The sequence below is a fragment of the Falco cherrug genome, chromosome 4, assembly GCF_023634085.1.
Source record: "Falco cherrug isolate bFalChe1 chromosome 4, bFalChe1.pri, whole genome shotgun sequence".
In the NCBI taxonomy this organism is placed as follows: Eukaryota; Metazoa; Chordata; class Aves; order Falconiformes; family Falconidae; genus Falco; species Falco cherrug.
The window spans coordinates 13,832,309-13,854,530 of NC_073700.1; the positions used below are offsets into that span (position 1 = coordinate 13,832,309).

The 22,222-nt window shown below is 61.0% G+C and overlaps 1 protein-coding gene across 15 annotated transcripts; it reads left to right on the plus strand.

The window, feature by feature from the left end:
• Positions 1-298: 298 nt before the first annotated feature.
• USP19 (ubiquitin specific peptidase 19) lies at positions 299-21,966 on the plus strand. 15 transcript variants are annotated; one of them, XM_055708750.1, is made up of 28 exons: positions 299-474; positions 4,183-4,282; positions 4,445-4,689; positions 6,517-6,573; positions 7,685-7,813; positions 8,376-8,509; positions 8,822-9,229; positions 9,578-9,845; positions 9,966-10,122; positions 10,224-10,295; positions 10,823-10,938; positions 11,260-11,474; positions 11,798-11,999; positions 12,087-12,220; positions 12,405-12,563; positions 12,648-12,758; positions 12,923-13,033; positions 13,189-13,290; positions 13,661-13,801; positions 13,984-14,102; positions 14,338-14,475; positions 14,567-14,931; positions 15,615-15,725; positions 16,258-16,474; positions 16,756-16,908; positions 17,022-17,185; positions 17,266-17,444; positions 19,225-20,414. In XM_055708750.1, the coding sequence occupies exons 3-28, from the start codon at positions 4,581-4,583 to the stop codon at positions 19,456-19,458; spliced, it is 4,305 nt and encodes a 1,434-aa protein (XP_055564725.1). In that variant the 5' UTR covers positions 299-474; positions 4,183-4,282; positions 4,445-4,580; the 3' UTR covers positions 19,459-20,414. The 15 variants fall into 15 exon arrangements, with proteins under 15 accessions (XP_055564725.1, XP_055564729.1, XP_055564731.1 ...); XM_055708754.1 differs by having other exon boundaries at positions 11,266-11,474; XM_055708756.1 differs by having other exon boundaries at positions 11,296-11,474.
• Positions 21,967-22,222: the final 256 nt, after the last annotated feature.

The window sequence follows — 22,222 nt, forward strand, 5'->3', positions numbered from 1 at the left end:
AGTCACCGGTGGGGCTGGGGGACAGTCGGTGGGGCCAATGGCCGGCGGTGGGACGCGGGAGGGGACGCACAGCGTGACCAGTAAGGCGGCCAGGGGACGCGGGGCCCGGCCGCTGCAGGCCGGCGCCAGGCGGCCCCGCCCGGCCCATTGCCATGGGGACGCGCCTGCAGCCGCGGGCTGGATCGCGCCCTTGCCCGCCCTTGGGGGCGGAGCGCCCCCCGGGCGCCGCGGTGACGTCACGGCAGGCGTCGTTGCCATAGTGCCGCCGGGCCGGGCGCCGTGGGGAGGGAGGCAATGGGCCGGCGAGCGGCCCCGTCCGGCGTCACATGACCGCTCCTCTCCGCCGCGCTCTCGCGTCACGTGGGTGCGTCCGCCGGCTTCCGGAAGTGCGTCACGGGCTTGGGCCTGTCTCCTGAGTCGGCCCGCTCGGAACTTCGGCTCGAAACAAAACAGACCGGAGCGGCGGGCGGGGCCGTGAGTGCGGGGCGGGCCGGGACCGGCCGGGCCGGGGCGGCGGTGGGGCCCAGCGGGGCGGGGAGCGGCGGCCGGGGCCGGCGCGGGATGAGGGCCGGAGCTGCGGCGGCGGGCAGGGCCCGGGGGCGGCAGGAGGCTGGGATGCGGCCCGGGGGCGGGAGGCAGGGCCGGTGCGGTGGGGAGCGAGGCGGTGCGGGAGGGGCTGGCGGATGGCGGCAGCGGTGGGGTGAGAGCGGCCTGAGGCGAGGGGGCCTGGTGGGCGGCAGGAGCTGGGGGCGGGGGGGGACAGGCAGCGCCGCCGGGCCGAGGGCGGCAGCCTCAGGCGGGAGCTGGGTGTCGGGCCGCTGCCGGTCACCCGGTGCTTGGCCTGCGTGAGGGCACCGCCCGGGCCTGGGGCCCTCGGGCGGCTGGGCAGAACTGCTGTTCCCCGTCCCTTTGCTCCCCCCGAATGCTTGAAGCTGGGCAGCAGCGCAGGACAGGCCGGGGGCCCACTACCGGCTGCTGTCTGGTTGGACTCCTCTTCCTCAGAGACTGGTTAGGGGCTGGGGGGAACTGGGCCTGCCAGGCTCCCCATGCAGCACAGCTGTAAGGTCTCACTGCTGCCATGTGTATTGTGATTTCCACATGGGTTGGAAACATTTTCTGTGGTAGTGCTGGGTTGGGCGCTTGCCCTTAGCAGCTCTGTGCTTGTCCTTGCTCAGCGTGTGTGTCAGGTGTGCTGGGGAACTGGAGACAAGCGTGATTCTTGTGATTTCTGATCCCTTGGGGGGACAAGAAGCGGAAGGCAACAGAAGTCCTTGTGTGCATGAGGGAAGTGTTTCTGTCAGCTGTATTTGGGATGTAGAGGAGCCAGAAGTCTGTGGAAGGATGAAACTGGGGGACAGTCAACCTCCACCACAGCTCCCCCGGTAAAGGCCTTTGGGCACTGAGAGGAGGGTGCTCCATGGAAGAACCCAGGGGCCTCTTCCCACCAAATGCTAAATGCACTCCAAACACAGTGGAGGGCAAATTGCATCTTGTGCACTTTTTGTCATTCCCTGTACACTAGCCTGGTCTGGTGCTGCCATGGGAAGGGGCGGCCCTCCTCCCTGGCCCTTTGCTCCCATTTCTGAGTTTTCCCTTTACTCTGGCCAGTGAAAGCACCTGTGCAACCCTAGCATAAACTGGGTTGGGGAACTGCTCTAGGGTAAAACACACCTGGGAGAAAACAGTTTCACTCTGGCTGGCTTCTTGATCTGGTACGCGCTTTAGCCACGTGGGTGCTTGCAGTGGCACAAAAGCTGGGAGAGCAGAGGGCCTTCTCTCTCAGCAGCGTGGTCAGGCTTTCCTGGCTCGAGAGAAGGATTGAGTAAGGTTCTGTACAAGCGCCCAGCCCATCGGGTGCTTCTCAGAGATACACCTGGCATCCAGCCAAGGTGGCCTTTCACCATCTCTCCCTGGCAGCATCTCCTACAGTGCCAATGTTAGTGGTGCCAAAACCTCCATGCCCCTGCACACCCTGGGGCTGAACGTTCCTGCCTGGTTGCATATTTCCTGATGGCAGAGAAGTAGAAAGTTTCAGGGATTAGAATAGGTGAATGGGAATAACCTGTGCTTTGCCTGCAGTCCTCCAAAACCCCACAGTGCCCACAGCAGCCTCAGGCTGCCATCAGTCTGGTGGCTGGAATTGGGCAGAGCTCCAGGCCTGCTTGGTTCCTGCCTGCCATTAGGAATAACTGTCGGCAAAACACCCGAGGGAGCCGAGCTCTCAGTGAGGCATGAGAGCAGTAGGCTTCTCCCAGAGGAGTGACAGCAGACATGCACCCCTGACTCTCCTCCTTGCCCCCTTTTGGGCAGAGGGCAATCCCTTCTCAGCCCTCCAAGATTCTTCTCAGAGCTTGCTGTCACCCTGTACAACAGTTACCCTGTGCCATCCCTTTGGAGGCACAGGAAGGAGGAGGTGGAGCCTTGTCTGGCCCTGCACAAAGCAGTTGCTGCTTCTTGTCTCCTGCTCCTCCTGGGGCTCTTGCCCTAGAAGCAAAAGAAATTCAGCAAAAAATGCTTTCCCGCGTTTGCCTAGCTCAGGTTAGCTTTCTCAGTGCTGGGGAGCACCTGTAGCCAACCTGTTTCAGCGTCGGTGGGGACTGGAGCTGAGCAACAGCGTGCTGCTGGCGCTGAGGCCCAGCCTGGCAGACCACTGCCGTGTTTGCTGCAAGGGGCCTTTTCCTGTTCCCTCTTCAACCAGCGGTGCTGCCGCGTCCTGGGGAGACTCAGTGTGTGTAGTAGCTTGGGGGTGTCCCTGCTGTCCTCCCACACACTTTCAAGGTCTCTGACCTGATGCCAGGCCCTGCTCAGCATCCCCATCTCCAGGTCATTTTGGGCCCCTCTGCTGCGTGTGGTGGAGGTCGTCTGTGCCAGGCAGCCAGGCTGGACTCTGTGCTTGAGCTTTTCGTTTGGCTTCAGTGGCTCTTGGTTACAAGGGTGGGTTGGCCTGAAGAGAAGTGGTTTGGGCACAGCACCTGTTGTGGGGCTGGCTTTGCCAGAGCTGAGGGCAGGGCAGGACTGTTTTGCTCTCTGGGGTTCCTTGCAGTTTGTGGCTATGACTCCACGTTTGTGGCTACTTGTTGCCCTGAGCGCTTCTAGAACACAAATGCCCCAGCAACGTGGGGTAGGCAGCACAGAGCTGCCAGCATGCTCCCTCTGACTGCATGCTTCCCTTGGAGGTGCCTCCTGCCCCTGGCTGTGCCTGAGCAGAGCTGTGGGATCTGTGCCTGGTACAGGGGTGAGGGCAGAACGGAGTGTTCCTGAGGGCATGGCTTGCCTCCCACTGAGAGGGAAGCAGGCTCAGGTGGAGCTGGACTAGTCAAAGATGCTGTTGGGCTCGGCTCTGTCCTCAGATGGGAGCAGGGCCGTGGGATGCGGTGTGAAATCAGCATGCTGGGAGCTGCTGCAGGCTGCCAGCACTTGGGGGTGTGCAGGATCCGTGTGGCCGGGCCTGCCCCCCCGCAGCAAACCCCTGCAGACTGGTGAGTGCTGCCAGGGTCAGGGTGTACAGCTTGGGCACCAAGGGAGGAAGCTCGAGTGGGACTGTTTTCAGTGGGTTGTTCTAGCTCTTCTCTGACAAAGCCGTGGACGCTGGAGGGAGAAACCGGAGAGTGAAACTGAGACCAGCCCTTGGGCCGGCAGCTCCCAAACCCTGTAGGGGATCTGGTTCTGCCTGGGAGGGCATGTCTGAGGGGGCAGGGGGGAGCGCCCTGCCTGCCCTGCCCTCTCCCTGGGGCAGGCAGAGCAGAGGTGTCCTGTTTCCAGGCCAGGCCCCGCTGACGCTGTCTGTAAACCAGCGGGGAGGTGAATATGCAAGGTGCAGCCGTGCTTGTTAAGCTCCCAGCTGGTGGGCGGAGGGGGAGGAACGATCCTTTTGCCAGGGAGCTCTGCTCTCATCTGTCATGGGAGACTGTCCCGGGTCTGCTCCTGCTTCTCCCCTTTCTTCCTTCTTAGGGTGTTACTCACTGCTGTTCCCGCCCTCTTGCATAGGGCACTGTTTGACTGAAATAGCTGCTGCTCTGAGCTGTGGGGCAGGCTGCCCCAGTTAACCCTGGAGGCTCAGTTTTGCAGATTGGGGCCTCCCTCCTCACCCTCGACTTTGCCTCCAGATATTGTTAGCCCTGGTGGCTCCTCTGGGCCAGTATTGCAGTAGTGGGAGCCATGAGCATAACAATTGCTTTCCAGGTTTTTAATGTGTGCCACATATGGAAGACCCCCGGTTGTATCTTGGGAGCTCTGACAAGCCCATGGTTTTGGCAGTAAGCATTGTAACAGCTGTGATGAGGTAGGTTTCCTCACTGAGCACTGTGTGGGGCTTCCCACAAGCACCACAGTGAAGGTCATGTGAGGGCACTGGCCCTGGGAGGGCCCAGCACTGGGGCAGGGAGTGGATCCTGATGCTGTTGGGCCGCCTTCTCCTGCCATGCTCGTTCTCTCTTCTATTTAGGCCACTAGTTCCTTGCCAGAGAGTTTGACCACAGAGAGTCGCCAAGATAGCTGGGCCAGGAAGAAAACGTCGCACCCCTGACCCAGACTCCATTACTGACCCCGGCGGGCCGTTTGTGTCCTCCAAACGGCTGAAGATGTCCAGCAGCACCAATGCCCCTGGCCAGAGGAGAGTGTCTCGGGGCTTGGATGATGCCACCAACAAGAAGAAGCAGAAGGATCGAGCCAACCAGGAGAGCAAGGAAGGTGAGAGCCCCTCAGCAGCACTGCATCAAGCAGGCCCGTGGTTTCTTGGCCCTGCAGGGTGGGAGCCTCACAGCCATCTGCTGCAGGATAAGCAGATTTAACTAATCGCTTCCTGCAGCTTATGGTAACCCGTGTGATGTGGGATCCTCTTCAGCACAGTGTCCTCCCTGGACCTGTAACCTCTTTCCTTTGGGTGCTACTTAGCCCCAGCTATGTGAGGAAGGTCAGGCCTTTGGCCTTGTTGGCGTAAGCCTGGAGTGGGCCTTGGTAGTTGTTTCTAGACTCTGATTTTGGCTGGGGCTGAGCTGCCCTGATACAGAGGGAGTGGGACTGAATCCTGTGGGTGTTGTTGCAGCTGGAGGTGATGCTGCTTTCTGATCGGTTTGCTGAGGCCAGATGCTTTGAGGCAGTGACCGGGTGCTCACAGCACCTGCCGAGTTCGAGGCCTGCAGGTGGGGCTGGTGCTTTAGCTTCAGTGTCAGGGCAAGGTGTGACTCAAGTGAAATAGTTGCTGTGGAGTAATTCCCTCTGTAGCTGCTGTGTACCTGATAACAAAAACCATACTTCAGATGCAGGGAATGCCTGTGGGCAGGATGCAGGCAAGAATTCCTGCAGCTCTGGAAAACTGCTTGATTTCTGTGGCTGCTCCATTATGGCCGTTGTAACCTCAAAATCACAAGGTGTTTTATAGGCCAAAGTAAACGAGTGTTTGCTGAGGTCTTTGCTGGAACAGCTGGCTGCGGTCTCTGCAAAATCCGACAGTGCGGAGTGCAGCATTGCGCCTTCTCTCACATGGGAGTTGTGCGGTATCTCTGGTAACACCTGACCCTCTGCACCTTCTGACACAGTGGGGCTCCTGCCTTCCTGGGGGCTGTGGTGCAGCTGTGTTGTCTCCATCCCCTCTGTGCAGGGGTGGTGAGGAGCTGGAGCAAGCTGTAGATCATCCAGGCAGTGCTGCTGCAGCACTTCTCACACTGCCAGCCCAACCAGTACCTTTGCACCGGTGACTGTGACGTTCAGCAGAGGTTTCTTACTGGTTTGTAGACAGTCGAGTGAGGCAGTGACAGCCCTCTGAGCACTCCACGGTGGAGATCACAGCTTCCACTGCTGCTGTTTCTCTGCTCCAGGACAAGGTGCTGTCACTTTGAGCCCCTTGCCTGGCAGAGCTCACTGCTCTGTGGGGGTGGAGGAGGCCCTGAGATGCTGCTAGCTGTCAGAGGTAATCCTGTGGGGAGCAGGGATTAGGTGTCAGGTCAGTTTGGTTCCCCAGCCTGATCTGGAAGGAGGTTTTGGCCACAGAGACTGGCAGCTTGTGCAGGAATGGCAATGTTGAAGTGCAGCTGGGCTGCATTGTTCTTTCGTTATGGCAGAATTGGTTTGAACACAACCAAACATCAGGTTCTCCCTGTCAGATCAAGGCAGGACTCCCTCTATACGGCTGGAGGCTGACTGGTGTGCTGAGCAGGGGCACACAGCCTAGCTACCGCAAGCTCCACACTGAGACGTGCCTCAAAGCAGCACTGTCTGTGTGGTGCAGTAATGTGTTGCTCTCGCTGTGGTGGTGCTGATTAGACTGGGATACGGTGGTGTGGCACAGAGCAGCTGTCCTGTGGGCTAACTTGCTGTGGTGCTGCAGGCAGGTCTCTGGGGAAAGGAGAGGTGTGAGGGGGCAGAGGAGGGAAATGAGAAGCGTGTGCAGGATGAAAGGCCTGTATAGAGGTTCAGGGGAGAAGGAGGTGATGTGTGAAATTTTGGGCATCAGCGTGCCGACCCATGCTCTGTGACAGAATGACAGACCTGCCTGCGCTCTGCTTCTCTGCCCACCAGTGTCTCGCCCTGAGCTCGAGCAGGCTGAGACTGCCCAGGAGAAGGACTCAGAGGAGGGTAAGTCGAGGTGTGCACTGGCTGTCGGTGCATGGCCGTGGAGTGCCCTTGCTGAGGGATCTGAAGCTCTCGCCTTGTGGTCCCGTGCTCCGGCATTCAGTACAACTAACCTGAGTGCTCCCTTGCCTCAGTTTAGCAGGACACAGCCTTCCCAGGGGTGGAGGAGTGTGCACGTGGCTGGGAAGGGCTGTCTGCAAGGAAGAGGTGCTGGGTACATGGCAGGCTGCTTTCCAACTCAGGTGTCACAGTGCCACTGAGCACAGCCCTGGGATGCCTTGCCACTGGCATCTGTCCTGCTTGTTTCAGAGCAGGGCACCATGCTGGGCTGGGAAAATTCCAAGCCATGTCACCCAGCAGGCATTGTTGGCTGGTTTCTGCCTTGGTCCAGGCCTGCTTTTAGGACAGAGCAGGACATCCTCACACTGCAGAGGGTAGAATAAACCTGACTGAAATTAAGGTGGTGGAAATCACCTTTTTGCCTGGAAGACTTCAGCACACCACAGGGCCAGACCTGGAGCCTGGCAGGCACCTTATGGAGGCTCTGCCTGCAGCAGAGTGACGCTGCTGCACCGTTTTCTCCCTGGGTGTGGCATTCTTGGCAGCTGGCGGGTCTGCCCGTGTTTCAGTTGTGTTAGCAGTACTTACCTGGCAGGAGTACAGTACTTCGGTGATTGCAGCTGGGCTGCTTGGTTTGCATATGCAAAGGGGAAGTGGCAATTTCTGATTGTGGTCAGAGTCCACTTGAATCCTCCAGAGTAATTCTGTGGCTTCCTCGTTCCCTGGGAAAGTAGCAATTGCTTTGTAGTTTGCAGGAGTCACCCCTTTTTCTCAGCCACCATTGCTGCATGTGATGGGGCTGAGAGCAGTGCTGCCTTTCTGATCTCTCTGGTTCCCACCAGGATTCGCCTGCCCTGCTGCAACATGTGCTCTTGTTTGTGGCCTGTCAGAGGAGAGCAGGCTGTGAGCATCCCAGTTAACTGGCATGATCTGTGTCCCCTGTGCCGACCTCCTTGAACCGAGTGTGCGTTCAGGCTTGTGTTCCACAGCCAAGGAGTGGGCGCTGAAGGTTCGTGCCCCAGCAAGTGGGTGACATTTCCCTCCCCCTTCCTAGAGCTGCTGCTGGACTGGAAGCAGAATGCTGATGAGATCATCGTCAAGCTGAACTTGGGCAGTGGAGCTCTGAAGGTGGAGGATGTGGACGCTGCTTTCACTGACACAGACTGTGTGGTCAAACTACCAGGTATGGGGAATGGAGCGACTGCTGCAGGCGTTACTCCAGCGGGGCTTGGTGTAACTCTGGGCTAGACGTGGGGCCGATCTGGACAGGCGTAAAACCTTTCCTTCAGAGGCAGTGCTCTGCTGTCAGCTGGCATAGCTTCAGCCAGCGGGCAGGGCCAATACAAGAGCAGTGTAAACGAAAGGTGTGGAGTTGGGGAGGGCAGGACCTGGCCTCTGCACCAAGTGAACAATTACCCACTGCTGTGTTGGTGTATTTCTGTCCCCTGTTCACTGGGATGACTGAGTATCCTTTGGGAAAGTGACTGTGCCTGTGAGGGCAGGGAGGTCCAGGGCCTTCCCTCTGGGAAGTAGGCCAGCCAGATGTACAAAGCAAATCCAGGGAAGCTGGCTGAAGTCCTGAAGCTTCCTGGGGTATGGTGGCAGCTTGCCTGCAGCCTCCTTGGCTCTGGATGAGTGCTCCTTTGATCTTTGGGCCAGGTGAAAGGGGCTGTGGGTTAGGTTGCCTGGACAACAGACAGCTGCCTGGAGCGCTGCCTGAGGTGCTGGTCCCCCTCTGCTTGCAGATGGGCGCCAGTGGAGCTGTCAGTTCTACGAGGAGATTGAGAGCTCCTGCAGCAAGGTCCAGTGCAAGAAGGGCAACTTTCTACAGCTTGTGCTTCAGAAGAAGATCCCACTCCATACCTGGTCTTCTCTTCTGGTGAGGAGGCGAGGATCTGCCTTTTGAGGGAACTTAGGGAGCTTGAGGGAGCTGGGGTGAGGGTTTCACTCCCTGCTCTTGAGCTGCCCAGGGCGTGGGGTACATCCTGCATCCATGTGCTGCGTGAGGGCAGTAAGCCAGCTGCCTCTGTCCTAGGGAGGGGGCTGTCATCCTGCCACATAGCCTCCAGGTTCTGGAGCAGAGAGCCCCAGCACGCTCTGGGAAGGAGGAGTGAGGGTGAGGGGCAGGCAGAGAGCATGAGAGGTGCTGCTACCTGGATAGCTTCCCACTGTGCTGCACTGCTTTTCACAGAAGAGGAGGAAAGACGGATCCAAAGAGCTGGCTAAAGGGGCCACGTGCTGGGAGAATGGGAAGGAGAAAGCTGCTTCTGCAGAGCTGACCCCTGAAGAACCGAGGGTTGAAGGCCCAGAGCTGCTGAGATCCCGGCGGGAGCCCTCCAACCCCAAGCGTGCTCCAGGAAGAAGTGAGGCCCTGGGAGGGAAAAGCCCAGCCAGCCCAGGGACACAGAGTGGCCCCAGTGCCAAGCGGGCAGTATACCTCAAAGTGGCTCCCACTGAAGAGGAGCCAAATGCCAGAGTCAGCGGGAATGTGGAGCCCAGCAAAGGGCACAGCGGGAGAGCAGGCAGCCGCAGGAATGGCAGAGCCAGCCAAGTTGATGCACCCACAGCCCTTGCAGACCTCGCACTGCCACTGGAGAAGGTACCCAAGGACCCAGGCAGGCAGGGTCCCTTCATGACATGTCCCTCAGCCTCCGTGCAGGGGACGCTGCTCGCCCAGGAACCCATCCCTGCCCTCAAGATGGGCTCTGGGGTTCCACGGGTGGTGCTGAGGGCTGGCATGGGGCCTGGCTGTGGTGCAGGAGAGGGTGATGTGGGGAGCCCACAGTCGTTGGACTGTGATGCTGATGGGCTGAGCGTGGAGTGTGTGGGGCGAGTGGGCAGTGCGGAGCTGTGCCTGCCTGGTTGGCAGCAGTCACAGCAGGTGGGCCAGGGCAGCTCAGGGGTGACGGTGTCTGTTTTTTTTTACTGTGTCCTTCCGTCTTGAAAGGCTGTGGTTTTGGCCAAGGAGGCTGTTCCTGTGGAGATGCCACCTCTTGCGGCTACCACAGAGGTGTTCCCCCACCGTATTGCCACCTGTGTGGAGAAGAGAGTCCTGCAGCCAGGCAGCCCTGCTGAGGCCTTGCGGGGCCGGGACTGCACACCTGTCCTGGGAGAGAGTTCTAAGGCCATCCCGGCAGCCACTCCTTCCCTAGGCAGAGACAGTGAGAAGAGGGACTGGTCCAAGGATGACGTGGCTCTGGAAGCAGCAGCTGATGGTGAGTGGCCAGAGCCTAGGGGTCAGCCTGGTCAGGAAGGTCCATCTGCTCTGGACCTCTCCTGGGTCGGCCTGCAGCATTGCCTCAGCAACATCTCTCTCTGTGACTTTCCCTGCTCAGAGCCAGAGCCTTTTGTGAGCCTGACCTTTGTCAAGAATGATTCATATGAGAAGGGCAATGACCTGGTGGTGGTACACGTCTATGTGAAAGAGATCCATAAGGAGACATCCAAGGTGTTGTTCCGGGAACAAGACTTTACGCTGGTGTTCCAGACAAGGTACCAGTGTACTTCGGCATGGTGCCAGGCTGCTGCAGAGCTCCTGGGTGTGGCTGGGCTATTTGTTTGTTCAACTCTTCTCACTTCCGATTTTTTTGCAGTGACACAAATTTCCTTCGCCTCCATCCTGGCTGTGGGCCCCACACAGTGTTCCGGTGGCAGGTGAAGCTAAGGTATGGTTTCTGTCCTTCTAGCCTGTACCAGGGCAAGGGAACTGAGAGTGCAGAGCTGGAGCAGGAGCCAGTCCCAGCTAGCGGGTCTGTGCAGGGAATGCTCATTTCTGCACCTGGGGGTCTCTCTTACACCATGCTGCACTAATGCCCCAAGCCTGGGCTGCCTTGGCTCTGTATGGAAGCTTGCAGGGGAGGAAATCTTAGTGTTTCCTTGCCCACAGTTTCCTCCCAGCATGCTTTAGAGCTCTTGGGGACAGAGACAGACCAGGCTGTGTGCTCTTCGGGCAGGTTGTCCAGCGGGGAGGGGGCATGTGGAGCCAAGGAGAATGGATCTGTCAGGAAAGAGGCTTTCTGTGTGCTCAGTGTGGCCAGGCTCGAGGGTTTCTGGCGCTACCAGGGCCACCTCAAGATCAGTGCTAGCTGGGTCCCTACCGCCTGGAGGCCGTGGCCCTGCCTTCCAGAGGCTTTGGCATGTCTGAGGCTGCTGGGGGGTCTGGGGCACCCCTGACTTGTTGCATGTCTTGCAGGAACCTTATTGAGCCAGACCAGTGCACGTACAACTTCACAGTGTCTCGCATCGACGTCTGCCTGAAGAAACGCCACAGCCAGCGCTGGGGGGGGCTGGAGGCTCCAGCCACACGAGGTCTGCACCCTGCCTTCTTGTCTTGCCTGCCTGCCGCACCCCAGTGGGGCATGGGCCCTCCCCACCGCTGGCAGCTGCCGGTTGGTGCCAGGTCCTCTGGTGTGGGGTTGTGGGGAAGGAGAGGGGCTGAGCGGGTGCAGGGAGGAGGGGTGTGGGGCAAGGCAAACAAAGTGCTAGGGGAAGGGCGCTGCTGTTTCCCTCGTTCATGGGGAAGAGGGGCAGGAGAGATCCTGTGTGCGAGCATGGACTTGAACAGCTCAGCCCCGCCATGGGCAGCGCTCGGTGCTGCTAACCACAGGCCCACCCTTCCCCCTTTTTAAGGTGCAGTGGGTGGTGCAAAGGTTGCCATGCCTACAGGCCCTACCCCTCTGGACAAGAACCCCCCGGGCAGTAACCAGCACACCCTGTCCAGCAAGGAAGAGGCCCGAGCCAGTGACAAAGAGAAGCAGCGTGTGGAAGATGGGGGTCTGGATGGTGTGGCAGCTCGTACAGCCCCAGAGCATGTGGCAGTGAAGCAAGAGCCACACATCCCATCGGTGAGTGGGGCTGTGCTGGATTTCACCTGGGTTGGAGGAAAAGGGGGCTGGCCTACTTATCCCTGCTGTGGGACCCCATCCTCCTCAGTGTTGCTCTGGGGACTGGCAAACTCTTCCTGGAGGAGGCGGTTGCACTCCTTAGTCACAGCTGTCAGGATTAGGGGCAGTGGTTTGCCTGTCTATCCCAGTCCTGGTGGGAGATGGCATGATGGCTCCAGTCCTGCCTGAGGGGTACCTTGGTCCCTTGGTCTTTCGGATTCACGTGGTGTTCCCGGAGAGACCCTCCCGAGCGCAGCACCCTGACACCACCTCTGCTTTGGCAGCCCAAACCAACATGCATGGTGCCACCGATGACGCACAGCCCGGTGAGCGCTGAGAGTGTGGAGGATGATGAGGATGAAGATGAGAAGAAGAAAGTCTGCCTGCCTGGCTTCACGGGGCTGGTGAACTTGGGCAACACCTGCTTCATGAACAGCGTCATCCAGTCCCTGTCCAACACCCGGGAGCTACGTGACTACTTCCATGGTGAGCCCATGCTGGGAGCCCAGCAGAGCCCTGCCACTTGGATGGTGCAGCCAGCAGCTGCTCTCACTCTCCTTGCATCTCTTACAGATCGGTCCTTTGAGTCGGAAATCAACTACAACAACCCACTGGGGACAGGCGGGCGCCTGGCCATCGGCTTTGCCATGCTGCTTCGAGCGCTGTGGAAGGGCACGCACCATGCCTTCCAGCCATCTAAACTGAAGGTAGGGCACCAGTGCTACGCAGGAGCTGCCGTGGGTCCCCAGCACTCTGTGGGCATCTGACTGCCTTGCTAGTGCCACAGAGAGCTGGGTGGATGTGGGTGGGTGCAGCTAGGCTTTGTGCATGGGGCAGAGCCGGTGCTGCCAGGGAGCTGCTGGCCAGCCCTGACTACTGTGCTACCTCCAGGCAGTCGTGGCCAGCAAGGCCAGCCAGTTCACTGGCTATGCCCAGCACGATGCTCAGGAGTTCATGGCCTTCCTGCTTGATGGCCTACACGAGGACCTCAACCGTATCCAGAACAAGCCCTACACAGAGACTGTTGACTCGGATGGGAGGCCCGACGAGGTGAGGATGTCCCTCCCCAAGGTCACCAGGAGACAGCCCTGGCCTTGGTGGTTTAGCACAGTGCTGAGCCCTTTCTCCCTGCAGGTGGTAGCTGAAGAGGCCTGGCAACGACACAAGATGAGGAATGACTCTTTCATTGTGGACCTCTTCCAGGGCCAGTACAAATCCAAGCTGGTGTGCCCAGTGTGTTCCAAGGTAGGGCAGCCCTGGAGGCTCTGTCCCTGTGCTAGCTGTGCAGCACCAGGCTCCTGACCCTCGGAGAGCAGAGTTCACAGGGCAGGGCTGGGTCTCGGGGCTGCTGCTCCACTGATCTCAGCCACAAGCACCAACTGCAACTGAGCGTGCTCTTGCATCTGCAGGTGTCCATCACCTTTGACCCCTTCCTGTACCTCCCTGTGCCCCTCCCACAGAAGCAGAAGGTGCTGACTGTCTACTACTTTGCAAAGGAGCCGCACAAGAAACCTATCAAGGTAAATTGCACCATCTACTCTGGGGAGGGAGCCTGAGAGGGCTCCTGGAGGTGCTCCAGGCAGCTGGTCATGTGCCAACAGGCTAAGCCTTGTGTTAAGTAAGGGCCTGCATGCCTTGATATGGTGTGACTGATGTGGCACTTTCTTGGTGGCAGTTCCTTGTGAGTATCAGCAAGGAGAACTCCAGTGCCATGGAGGTACTCGACTCGGTGGCCCACAGTGTGCGTGTGAAACCAGAGAACCTGCGCCTGGCAGAGGTAAGAGTGCTCAAGCTGGGAGGCAAGCCATGGGCTGCTCTTCTGGGTGCCCTGGCTCCCACAGCTCTGCAGGGAATATCGCCCCTGGCAGTTGCTTGCCCATATCCGACGTGTCTGTGAGACGAATTTTGTCCGTGGGTGGCAGTGGCGGAGGGTGCTGCTAGGCAAATACCTGCTCAGGGGGGCTGGGCCACCGCAGTAGGGCAAGGGATGTCCATCCTTCCCTGGCAGGGTGGTGAGCTGAGCACAGTGTCCCTGTGGTGCTGCTGTCCCTGCAGCTCGCTGTAGAGCTGAGGTCTGTGGCTTTCTCAGGAGAAGCAGCATGGGGCAGCCGCCCTCACATGGCCACGCTCCACTGCTCTCCTGGCAGGTGATCAAGAATCACTTCCACCGCATGTTCCTGCCGTCCAACTCACTGGACACGGTCTCCCCTACGGACCTGCTGCTCTGCTTTGAGGTTCTGTCCCCAGAGCTGGCCAAGGAGCGGGTGGTGGAGCTGCAGGTCCAGCAGGTAAGAGGGAGTATTGGGACTACTGGGAGGTATGCAGGGAGGCTGAGCCTGCAAGTGGGTCTGAGCAGGAAGGGAAGAGCTACACGCAAGGGCAGCTAGTTGCAGCAAGCACAGATGCCCACCGAGGCTGCCTTGTCCTGCCCAGGTGCCCTTCCTTGCCCAATGGGTCATTTCTCCTGCAGCGTCCGCAGGTGCCCAGTGGCCCCGTTGCCAAGTGTGCAGCCTGCCAGAAGAAGCAATTGCCAGATGATGAGAAGCTCAAGCGCTGCACGAGGTGCTATCGAGTCGGTTACTGCAATGTGTGAGTTAGCTTGGTGCTTGGTGGGGAGGAAGGGTCTCCTGCCTTCAAGGGCTGGGTGGGAGATCTCAGCCCCTGGGAGGAGGTGGGACAAGCCTTGCCTTTGGGAGGTCATCAGTCTGGCTTGTGGCGCTCCTCTCGTCCAAAACACACCCCTCTGGCTCTGCCATGCTCCTGCCTGGGATGGTCGTGGATGCCGGGGCTGTGTGTGTTACAGCAGGGGCTATGTGTCTTACAGGGCATGTCAGAAAACACACTGGCCAGACCACAAGGCTTTGTGCCGCCCTGAGAACATCGGTTTCCCCTTCCTCATCAGCGTGCCAGAGTCCCGCCTCACCTATGCCCGCCTGGCACAGCTGCTGGAGGGCTATGCAAGGTGAGAGTCCAGGAGAGGAGAGTGCTTCTTCCCCAGAGCTGAGAGCTCAGCCCTGTGCCTGGCCAGCTCTGACTGCCACCTCCTTGTCCAGGTACTCAGTCAGCGTGTTCCAGCCTCCGTTCCAGCTTGGCCGAATGTCACCGGAGCAGGGGCTGCAGCCTCAGCTCCCAGACAAGCTGGAGCCTCTGGCCAAGAGCAGCTGTGCAGCAGCCACCTCTGCCTCCGAGCTGGGAGACGTGGACAGGGCTTCCAGCCTCTTGCAGGAGCCCCCGCTCTCGCCAGCTGTGCCTGAGCTGCATCCAGACCTGGGGGACACGGGCACTGTCCGGAGCAAGGTCCTGGCAGCCAGGAGTTCCCTGCTGAGCTTGGATTCAGGCTTCTCTGAACACGTGGAGACACAGGGCGACAGCTGTTGCGAGAAGGAGCCATCCTATGAGAGAGCCCTCAAGCCAGAAGGTAAGAGGTGCTGCGGTGCTGTGTGCCAGGAGCCCAGGCAGCCCCATGACAAAACAGGAGCAGTTCTCCCTCCTTGGAGTGACCTCGCACCACAGCATCCATTCTTCCCTTGTGAGCTTGGTCTAGAGACTCTTGGGGACATAAACGAGGCCCTGGGAGCTGTGTTTTGGCGGTGCTGCCCCACCCGAAATGCCTGCCTGGCCACGCTCTGCCTTGCCCTGGCAGGGCCCGTGGGGCAGAGCAGAGACCTGACGAGGAACGAGGCTGGAGTGTTGTGTTGTTGTGGGAGGGGTGGGAAGGCAGGAGCTGGCAGAAGCTTCTGAGTCCTGTGGGATGGCAGAGCCTGGTGCGGGCTGAGCCCCTTGGGGGCTGTGAGCACAGCTTTTCCCTCGCTCTGACTCAGCTGCATGGGAGCAGCCTCTCGCGCTCGGCTGCCTGGCTGTCACGTTTCCAGACACTCATCTCAGGATGGCAGCAATGTGCAGCGAAGGGGCAAGGCAGGCAGAGGAGCACAGCTTGCCAGGGGCAGGCGCCTGCTAAAAATAGTCAAGGACATGGGGCACGTGGTTGTGTTCCTGCAAGACCGTAGCATGTGAGGTGGGGGTGGGGGCACTGCAAATTCTTGGCCCCTATGCAGGGCAGACAGGCAGTGCCACCACAGATCTGTCCCTGCCTGTTTACAGCTGCCATCCCTGGGTACCAACACACTCCAGACTCGCTGAGTGCCCGCGCCACGCAGTTCTACATCAACAAGATCGATGCTGCTAACAGAGAGCACAAGCTGGAAGATAAAGGTGAGCCCAGAGCCCTGGAAAGTGCCACCTTCACCCCTCGTGGCCTCTGGCCAGGGTGCCAGAGATTGCCTGGCACAAGGTGAACCCAGATGTGACAGTGGCCCCAGGCTGGACAGTGAAAGCTGCATCTGGTACAGGGGAGGGCAGAACTCTGCTGCACAGAGCTGCTGCCTGCAAGCTCTTCTCGGGCATGACGTTCCTGCTTTTCTGAGCAAATAAACCAGTGCCCTTCAATGTCCTTTATCCACAGAGGCTCTGTGATCTCTGGGTCACCTCCTGTCTGAATGGGATGCCCACATCCCATAACCTGCTGGTTATGTAGATGCTGCTGAGAAGGGCTGTGCCAGCCTTGCACCCTGCTGGTTGGGGGGTTCTGCTGCCCTGAGGTGGTGAATCTGGCTGTGGGGCCACTTCCTGGCAGCACTGTGCGATCTCGGTATCGAGCTGGGTTGGGTGATACGGCTCCAAGCCCAGCAGAGTGGCCTGGCCCAGCCTGGTGGAGCACGTGTGTGAAGTATGTGCCCCTTTGCAGGTGACACCCCCCTGGACCTGACAGATGACTGCTCCCTCGCCCTGGTATGGAAGAACAATGAGCGCCTCAAGGAGTTTGTGTTGGTGGAGTCCAAGGAGTTGGAGTGCGTGGAGGACCCAGGCTCAGCCAGCGAAGCAGCCCGGGCTGGCCACTTTACCCTGGAGCAGTGCCTCAATCTCTTCACCAAGCCTGAAGTCCTGGCCCCAGAGGAAGCGTGGTGAGGAAGGAGGCAGGGTGGGTTCCAGCCCATGGGCTCAGGCAGGGGTGGGAGTTTCCCAGGAGCTGCCCAAGCTGGCATGCCATTTCTTTTGGTGGCCAGGAGTGTTGGGCTGGCCTTCCCAGTGTACTGGGGAGGGGGGCTGCAAGCCAGCAGAGAGCAATGCCAGTGCTGTACAGGACTGTGCTGAGATGTCCCACATGTGGGCAACCTTGGGGCTGGCGGGGCTGCGAGACCTGAGACTCTTCCTGTGCCAGTAATGATCACACTCTTCCCCCCAGGTACTGCCCCAAGTGCAAGCAGCACCGTGAGGCCTCCAAGCAGCTGATGCTGTGGCGGCTCCCCAACGTCCTCATCATCCAGCTCAAGCGCTTCTCCTTCCGCAGCTTTATTTGGAGGGATAAGATCAACGACATGGTGGACTTCCCCGTCCGGTGAGAGCCTGGGGGACAAGGTGCCTGAGTTGGCACTGCCTGTGCTGCCCTGTAGCCTTGCCTCTCCCTGCCTAATGCTGACTGCCCCAACGGTCCCTGTGTCCTCTCCCCAGGAGCCTGGACCTGAGCAAGTTCTGCATTGGCCGGAAGGGTGAGCAGCAGCTGCCGATGTATGACCTGTACGCTGTGATCAACCACTACGGAGGCATGATTGGGGGGCACTACACGGCGTACGCCCGCCTGCCCAATGACAAGAACAGCCAGCGCAGTGACGTGGGTGAGGATCTGCCACCCTCGCCACCCCCCTGCTCCTGCAGCCGTGGCATGTCCACTTGCTTAACCCTTCTCTCCTCTCAGGTTGGCGGCTCTTCGATGACAGCACAGTCACCACCGTGGACGAGAGCCAGGTGGTGACCAGATACGCATATGTCCTCTTCTACCGCCGGAGGAACTCTCCTGTGGAGAGACCCCTCCCAGGGCATGCCCCAGACCACCGAGCTGAGCGCACCCCCTCTGCCGAAGCTGCTGCCAGCCAGGTGAGAGCTCGCGTCCCTTTTGGCCCTGTTGGAGCCACAGAGCCTTGAAATGTGCCCAGGTGCCCACGTGCAGGGCCTGGCCCATCTCTGCCAGCCCAGCCGCAGTGCGGTGCTTGCCCCTCTTCCGACACTGAAGAGCTTTTGCCGGCCAGGCTTTGTGACCTGTCTTGCCCTGTTCCGGCTGTGAGCTTGGGACGGTCCCTGCCCTGAGGGATCACAGGAGAGCTGGTTCCCATCGTCAGGGTGGAGGTGTTGGTGGGAGGGCACTGGAGGAGGGGGCCCAGCCTCGCCGGTGACTGCACCAGTGGAAGATTGTGAGTGGTGCAGTGGGAGCTGGCTGTGCCAGGGAGCAGTGAGAACCTGCCCGCCGCAGCTGCTCTTGGCAGGATGGGGGACGCTTTCTGCTGAGGCCCAGCTTGGGGCCAAGATAGGTGCAGAAAAGGCAAATGGCAGTGCTGAGCTGGAAGCCTGGCAGCCGCTGCCAGGTGCTGGAGAGAAACAAACCTGCCAGAGTGAGCTCTGCTGCTGGGCTGCCCGGGAGGGCGGGGGTGGGCCAGCCGGCAGCGTGCTTTGGGCATGTACTGGGGGGAGACGGTCAGGCTGATCTTTGTGTGAACATCAGATACAGATACAGGAGGGAAGGCTGCAGCTCTTCCTTCCACGCTTGGCACCCCTGTGGCCCTGCAGGGTCTGGGGGTGATGCTGGGCTCAGCTCTGGCACTGCTGCAGGCGTGTGCCCTGTTGGGGCTCACCTGGCTCGCATAGCCCTCAGCCCGGCCCTGGTTAGGCATGCCAGCTCTGCCCTCTCCGCTGGGGACAGGAGCTGCCTGCCTCTGGGACCCGGGGCTGTCACGTTGCTGTCTGCCTGCCTGGGGCTGTTCCTGTCCTTGGGGACCTGTGTGTCCTGGAGCTGCTCTGCTTTTTGGGGGTGGCCTGGGCAACGGGAAGGCTGTGCTGCTCATCCCACACTGGCGGTGGGAGCCTTTGGGGGCCCAGGCGGCACCGAGGCTCACTGTAACGCCCCGCAGCACCAGGGCTCACCGGGTCCCCTCGTGGTGCCGGGGCTCGTCGGGCCCCTGGCAGCGCCGGATCCCCCGCAGCGATGGGGCGCGTTGGATCCTGCCAGGGCTCAGCGGGTCCCTGAGCACCTCGGATCACCCGCACCCTTCCAGGCACCGAGTGCCCTCCGGAGACCTACACCCTGATCGCCTGCTCTGCATGACCAACGGCACAGTGAAGGGCCGGGCTGTGATTGGCTACCTGTGGATAATCCTTCTGGAAGCTGGGCTACGATTGGCTGTCGGAGCATCCCCACCCACCAAAGCGGAGCTGTGACTGGCCGTGCTTGACTGCGCCTCCTGCTCCCGCCACCCCAGCTGGCGCTGGATTGGCCGCTGTCTGAAAGATCCTGTTGGGATCACAAAAGCTGGGCTGTGATTGGCTGTTGCCTGCCCCCTCTGCCACCTGGACCCACCAATGCCAGCATATCGGCTCCACCGGGATCCAGCTGCCTGCTCCAGTCCCCACGGGCCCGCGAAGACCCTGCCTGGCTGCTGCCCACGCTGCCTCCAGCAGAGCCACCCAGCAGAGCCCGGCTGCACCCCATGCACCGGAGACCCCGAAGAGCTGCAGGGGCGGGGGCGACCGCGACAGTGCTGCATGGGGAGGCGGGCTGGCAGGGCACGGGGCTGGGCTTGCAGGCAGCCGCCTGCCCCGGGGGATGGCAAGGGGTGTTGCCCGTTGCGTTCTCCAAGTGCTGACGCAGGTTTCCACATCGCAGGCTTCTCTGATCTGGCAGGAACTGGAGGCTGAAGAACAAGAGCTGCAGCTTGATGCACCCCAAAGGCCTGCAAGAAACTCCCGGAGGCCCCGTGGCCAGAAGCGGAGTCCGGGCACCCCCCAGCACCCAGATGAAGGCTGCATCAGATACTTTGTCCTGGCCACCACGGCCGCAATTGTGGCTCTCTTCCTGAACGTCTTTTACCCGCTCATTTACCAGACCCGCTGGAGATAGGCACAGGAGCATGGCCAGCTGTGGGAACAGGGCTGCCGGGGCACGCGCCATCCTAGGATGCTACACAACAAAGACATTGGCTGGCAGGACAGAAACTCGGGAAGCACTCACCGAGGGAAACGCGGGGCTGTCGGCTCCTGTCTGTCTGCTCTGGCATCTCCCGTGCCAGCTGGCAGGGCTGTGTGGCTAGCCCGCTGCCTTGCCAAGGCGCAGCCCAGAACCAGGAGCCCCTCTGCCCTCTGTCACTCTTGCTGCCTGCTGGAAATGGGGCAGACCTTGTGGCTACCTGCTGCTCAGGAAGGGACATAGCTGCTGCGGTGCAGCTGGGGCCTGGGAGCCCCCCAGGAATATCGACTGCCTCTGCTGGGTTCCTAAGAAAGAAGCGGAGACCTGCTGGGAGACTGCAGCAAGGGCAGGATGCCCTGACACGGGTCCTGGTCTGGCCTTCTCTCCCAGCCGTGCTGCTGTGGGAGCCTTGTGCTCCCCTAGGGCTGGGGTGATCTATGGTTCTTGGGCCAGCCCTGTCACTCCAGCCAGCCTCCCACTGAGCCTCCAGATGCCAGCTGCCCATGCACCAGGAGCTGCGTGCACTGCACCCCCATGCTGGGGCTGGACGGGCTTGTCATGAGGGGCTTCTGTGCTTCCCTTCTCAGCCCCGCTGGAGCTCCTCTCCCCTGGGCAGCTGCTGGCAATCTGGGCTAGGGTGCCTATGGTGAGCACCCACCTCCATGAGCTGCTGGCCCCCACCAGCCTCCAGTGCCGTCGGGTCTTTGGGCTGTCCCCAACTGGCTGCGTCTGGGGTGGGGGGCAGGGGGTGTCTTTGCCAGATCTCTGCTGGGGGAGTGTGGTGCAGCATCTTGCTTGCGAGGGGACTGGCCATCTCTGTGGCGGGAGAGGTGTGAGTTGGGGGAGTGCAGGTAGGACCTTGGTGTGTTAATAAAGCCAGGTTATCCAAAGAGATGCGGCATCCCTGTCCTGCATGATGGGACCCACACACAGGGGCAGGGACTCTGTGCTGGAGCAGGTGACATTCCTGTGCCTGGGGCCACTCTCTCTGACCCTGCTGGCACAGAGACCGTGCTATGGCCTCTGCTGGGTGCCTGGTGCACCCTGCGTGACAGCAGGCTCGGGGGAGAGCTGAGCCTGCCAGTGCCTTGAGGCACAAGCTGGGCTCCCCTTCCCCAGCCGTGGGGCGGCAGCTCCAGCAGGGCACATGCAGCGTGTGGTCCTGGGGGAGGGGGGGCTGGGGCACAGGCTGCAGCTCCAGCAGTGTCTGACATTGAGACATGTTGCCCTCGGCTGAGCGTACCTCAGACTGCTCTGGTGTGTTTGGGTGCGAGAGGTGACTTCAGAACCCTGTGAGTTTCTTTTCTGTCTCTGCCACTGTCCTGCTGGCGGTGCCCTTGGCTGGCTTGGGAAGGATGCTTGGCAGGGAAGGGGCTTGCCTGAATTTCTGGCTGGGGCTTGGACTAGTCAGTGGGGAGCCCAGGGCTCCCCCCACCTCGGTCCCCCACCCCTCTTGCACGTGTGCCATGGTTTCCTTCCTCCTGAGCAGGTCCCAGCAGGGAAGCCTGGTGTGGCTGTGCTGCGGTCATGAGGTGCCTGTCCTGGAACAGTCATCTCATTGTCTGCAGCCCTGGGGCTCGACGGCCTCCCCCCCTCGCCCACGGCACTGGCCTCGTGGGGCTGAGTCAGTGCCCGGCGCCGGCGGGGTGACCTCTGCTCCAGCTGGTGCTCGTGCCCCCCGGATTGGGGCTCACAAGCTGCTGCCTGCAGCTGCCTGCCTGCCCTCCCCGGAGGTGGGTGGCCAGCAGTGAGGCCCAGGCTAGGTGCTCTCGGCCCTGGAAATCCCCTCTGGTCCTGTGCTGTTCCTCACACCCCGGCAGGCGCTGGCAGCCTGCCCTGTGGCTCGCTGCTGCCGCCCAGGCTGGCTGGGTGCCCGTGCCGGGGCGCAGGGCTCTGCTCAGACCGGCCCTGGCCGCGGCAGCCCCGGGGGCACGAGTGCCAGGCTGGGGAGAGGCGGCAGCACCGGGGCTGGGTCGAGCGTGCTGCAGCCTGGCTCTCCTCTGCCGGGCAGGTGATGGCTGCTGCTGGGGGCCCTGGGCACGCTGCCTTCCCCCTGCCTGGCTGCTGGGGGCTGGCACCGGTTGCTGCCCTTCTGGCGACGGGACTTCTGCAGGTCGCTCCCCCCCCTCCCCAAGGGGCCATATCCCCCCAGATCCCCTTTTGAGCCCCTGGGAGCGGGGAGGGAGATGATGGGTGGGCAGGGCCCCAGTCTCCCTCTCACACACACCTTCTGCTTGCAGGGCCTGCCTGCAGTGCCGTTCGGATCCAGCCTGGCGCCCGAAGGAGCCCCGGCGCTGGCCACGGAAGGCCTCCCCGAGCGCTTCGCCAGCCCCGCTGAGCGCCCGGCCCCCTCCTACAGCAGCATGGAAGAAGTTGACTAGGGCGTCACGGGGTGCTTGCCCCGGGGGGTGCGGGCCGGGCCGGGCACCGGGGGGGCGGGGGGACAGGGCGGGGGGGGCCGGGGTTTGTCCTGCACTCATTAAACGTTCTGAACTCCACTCGCCTCTGCTGCCTGCCAGTGTCCCCCAGTGTGCTTTTGGGGCTCCCAGCACCCTGCTGCCCCGGGTGCCTTCATGCTCCACGCCCCCTGATGTGCTGTGGTACCCAGTGCATCCTGCAGCCCCCTGTCTCCCAGGTCCCCTGGCACTCGGTGCACCCTGTAGCTGACTGTCCCCACTGGGCTCTGCTGCTAGTGGGT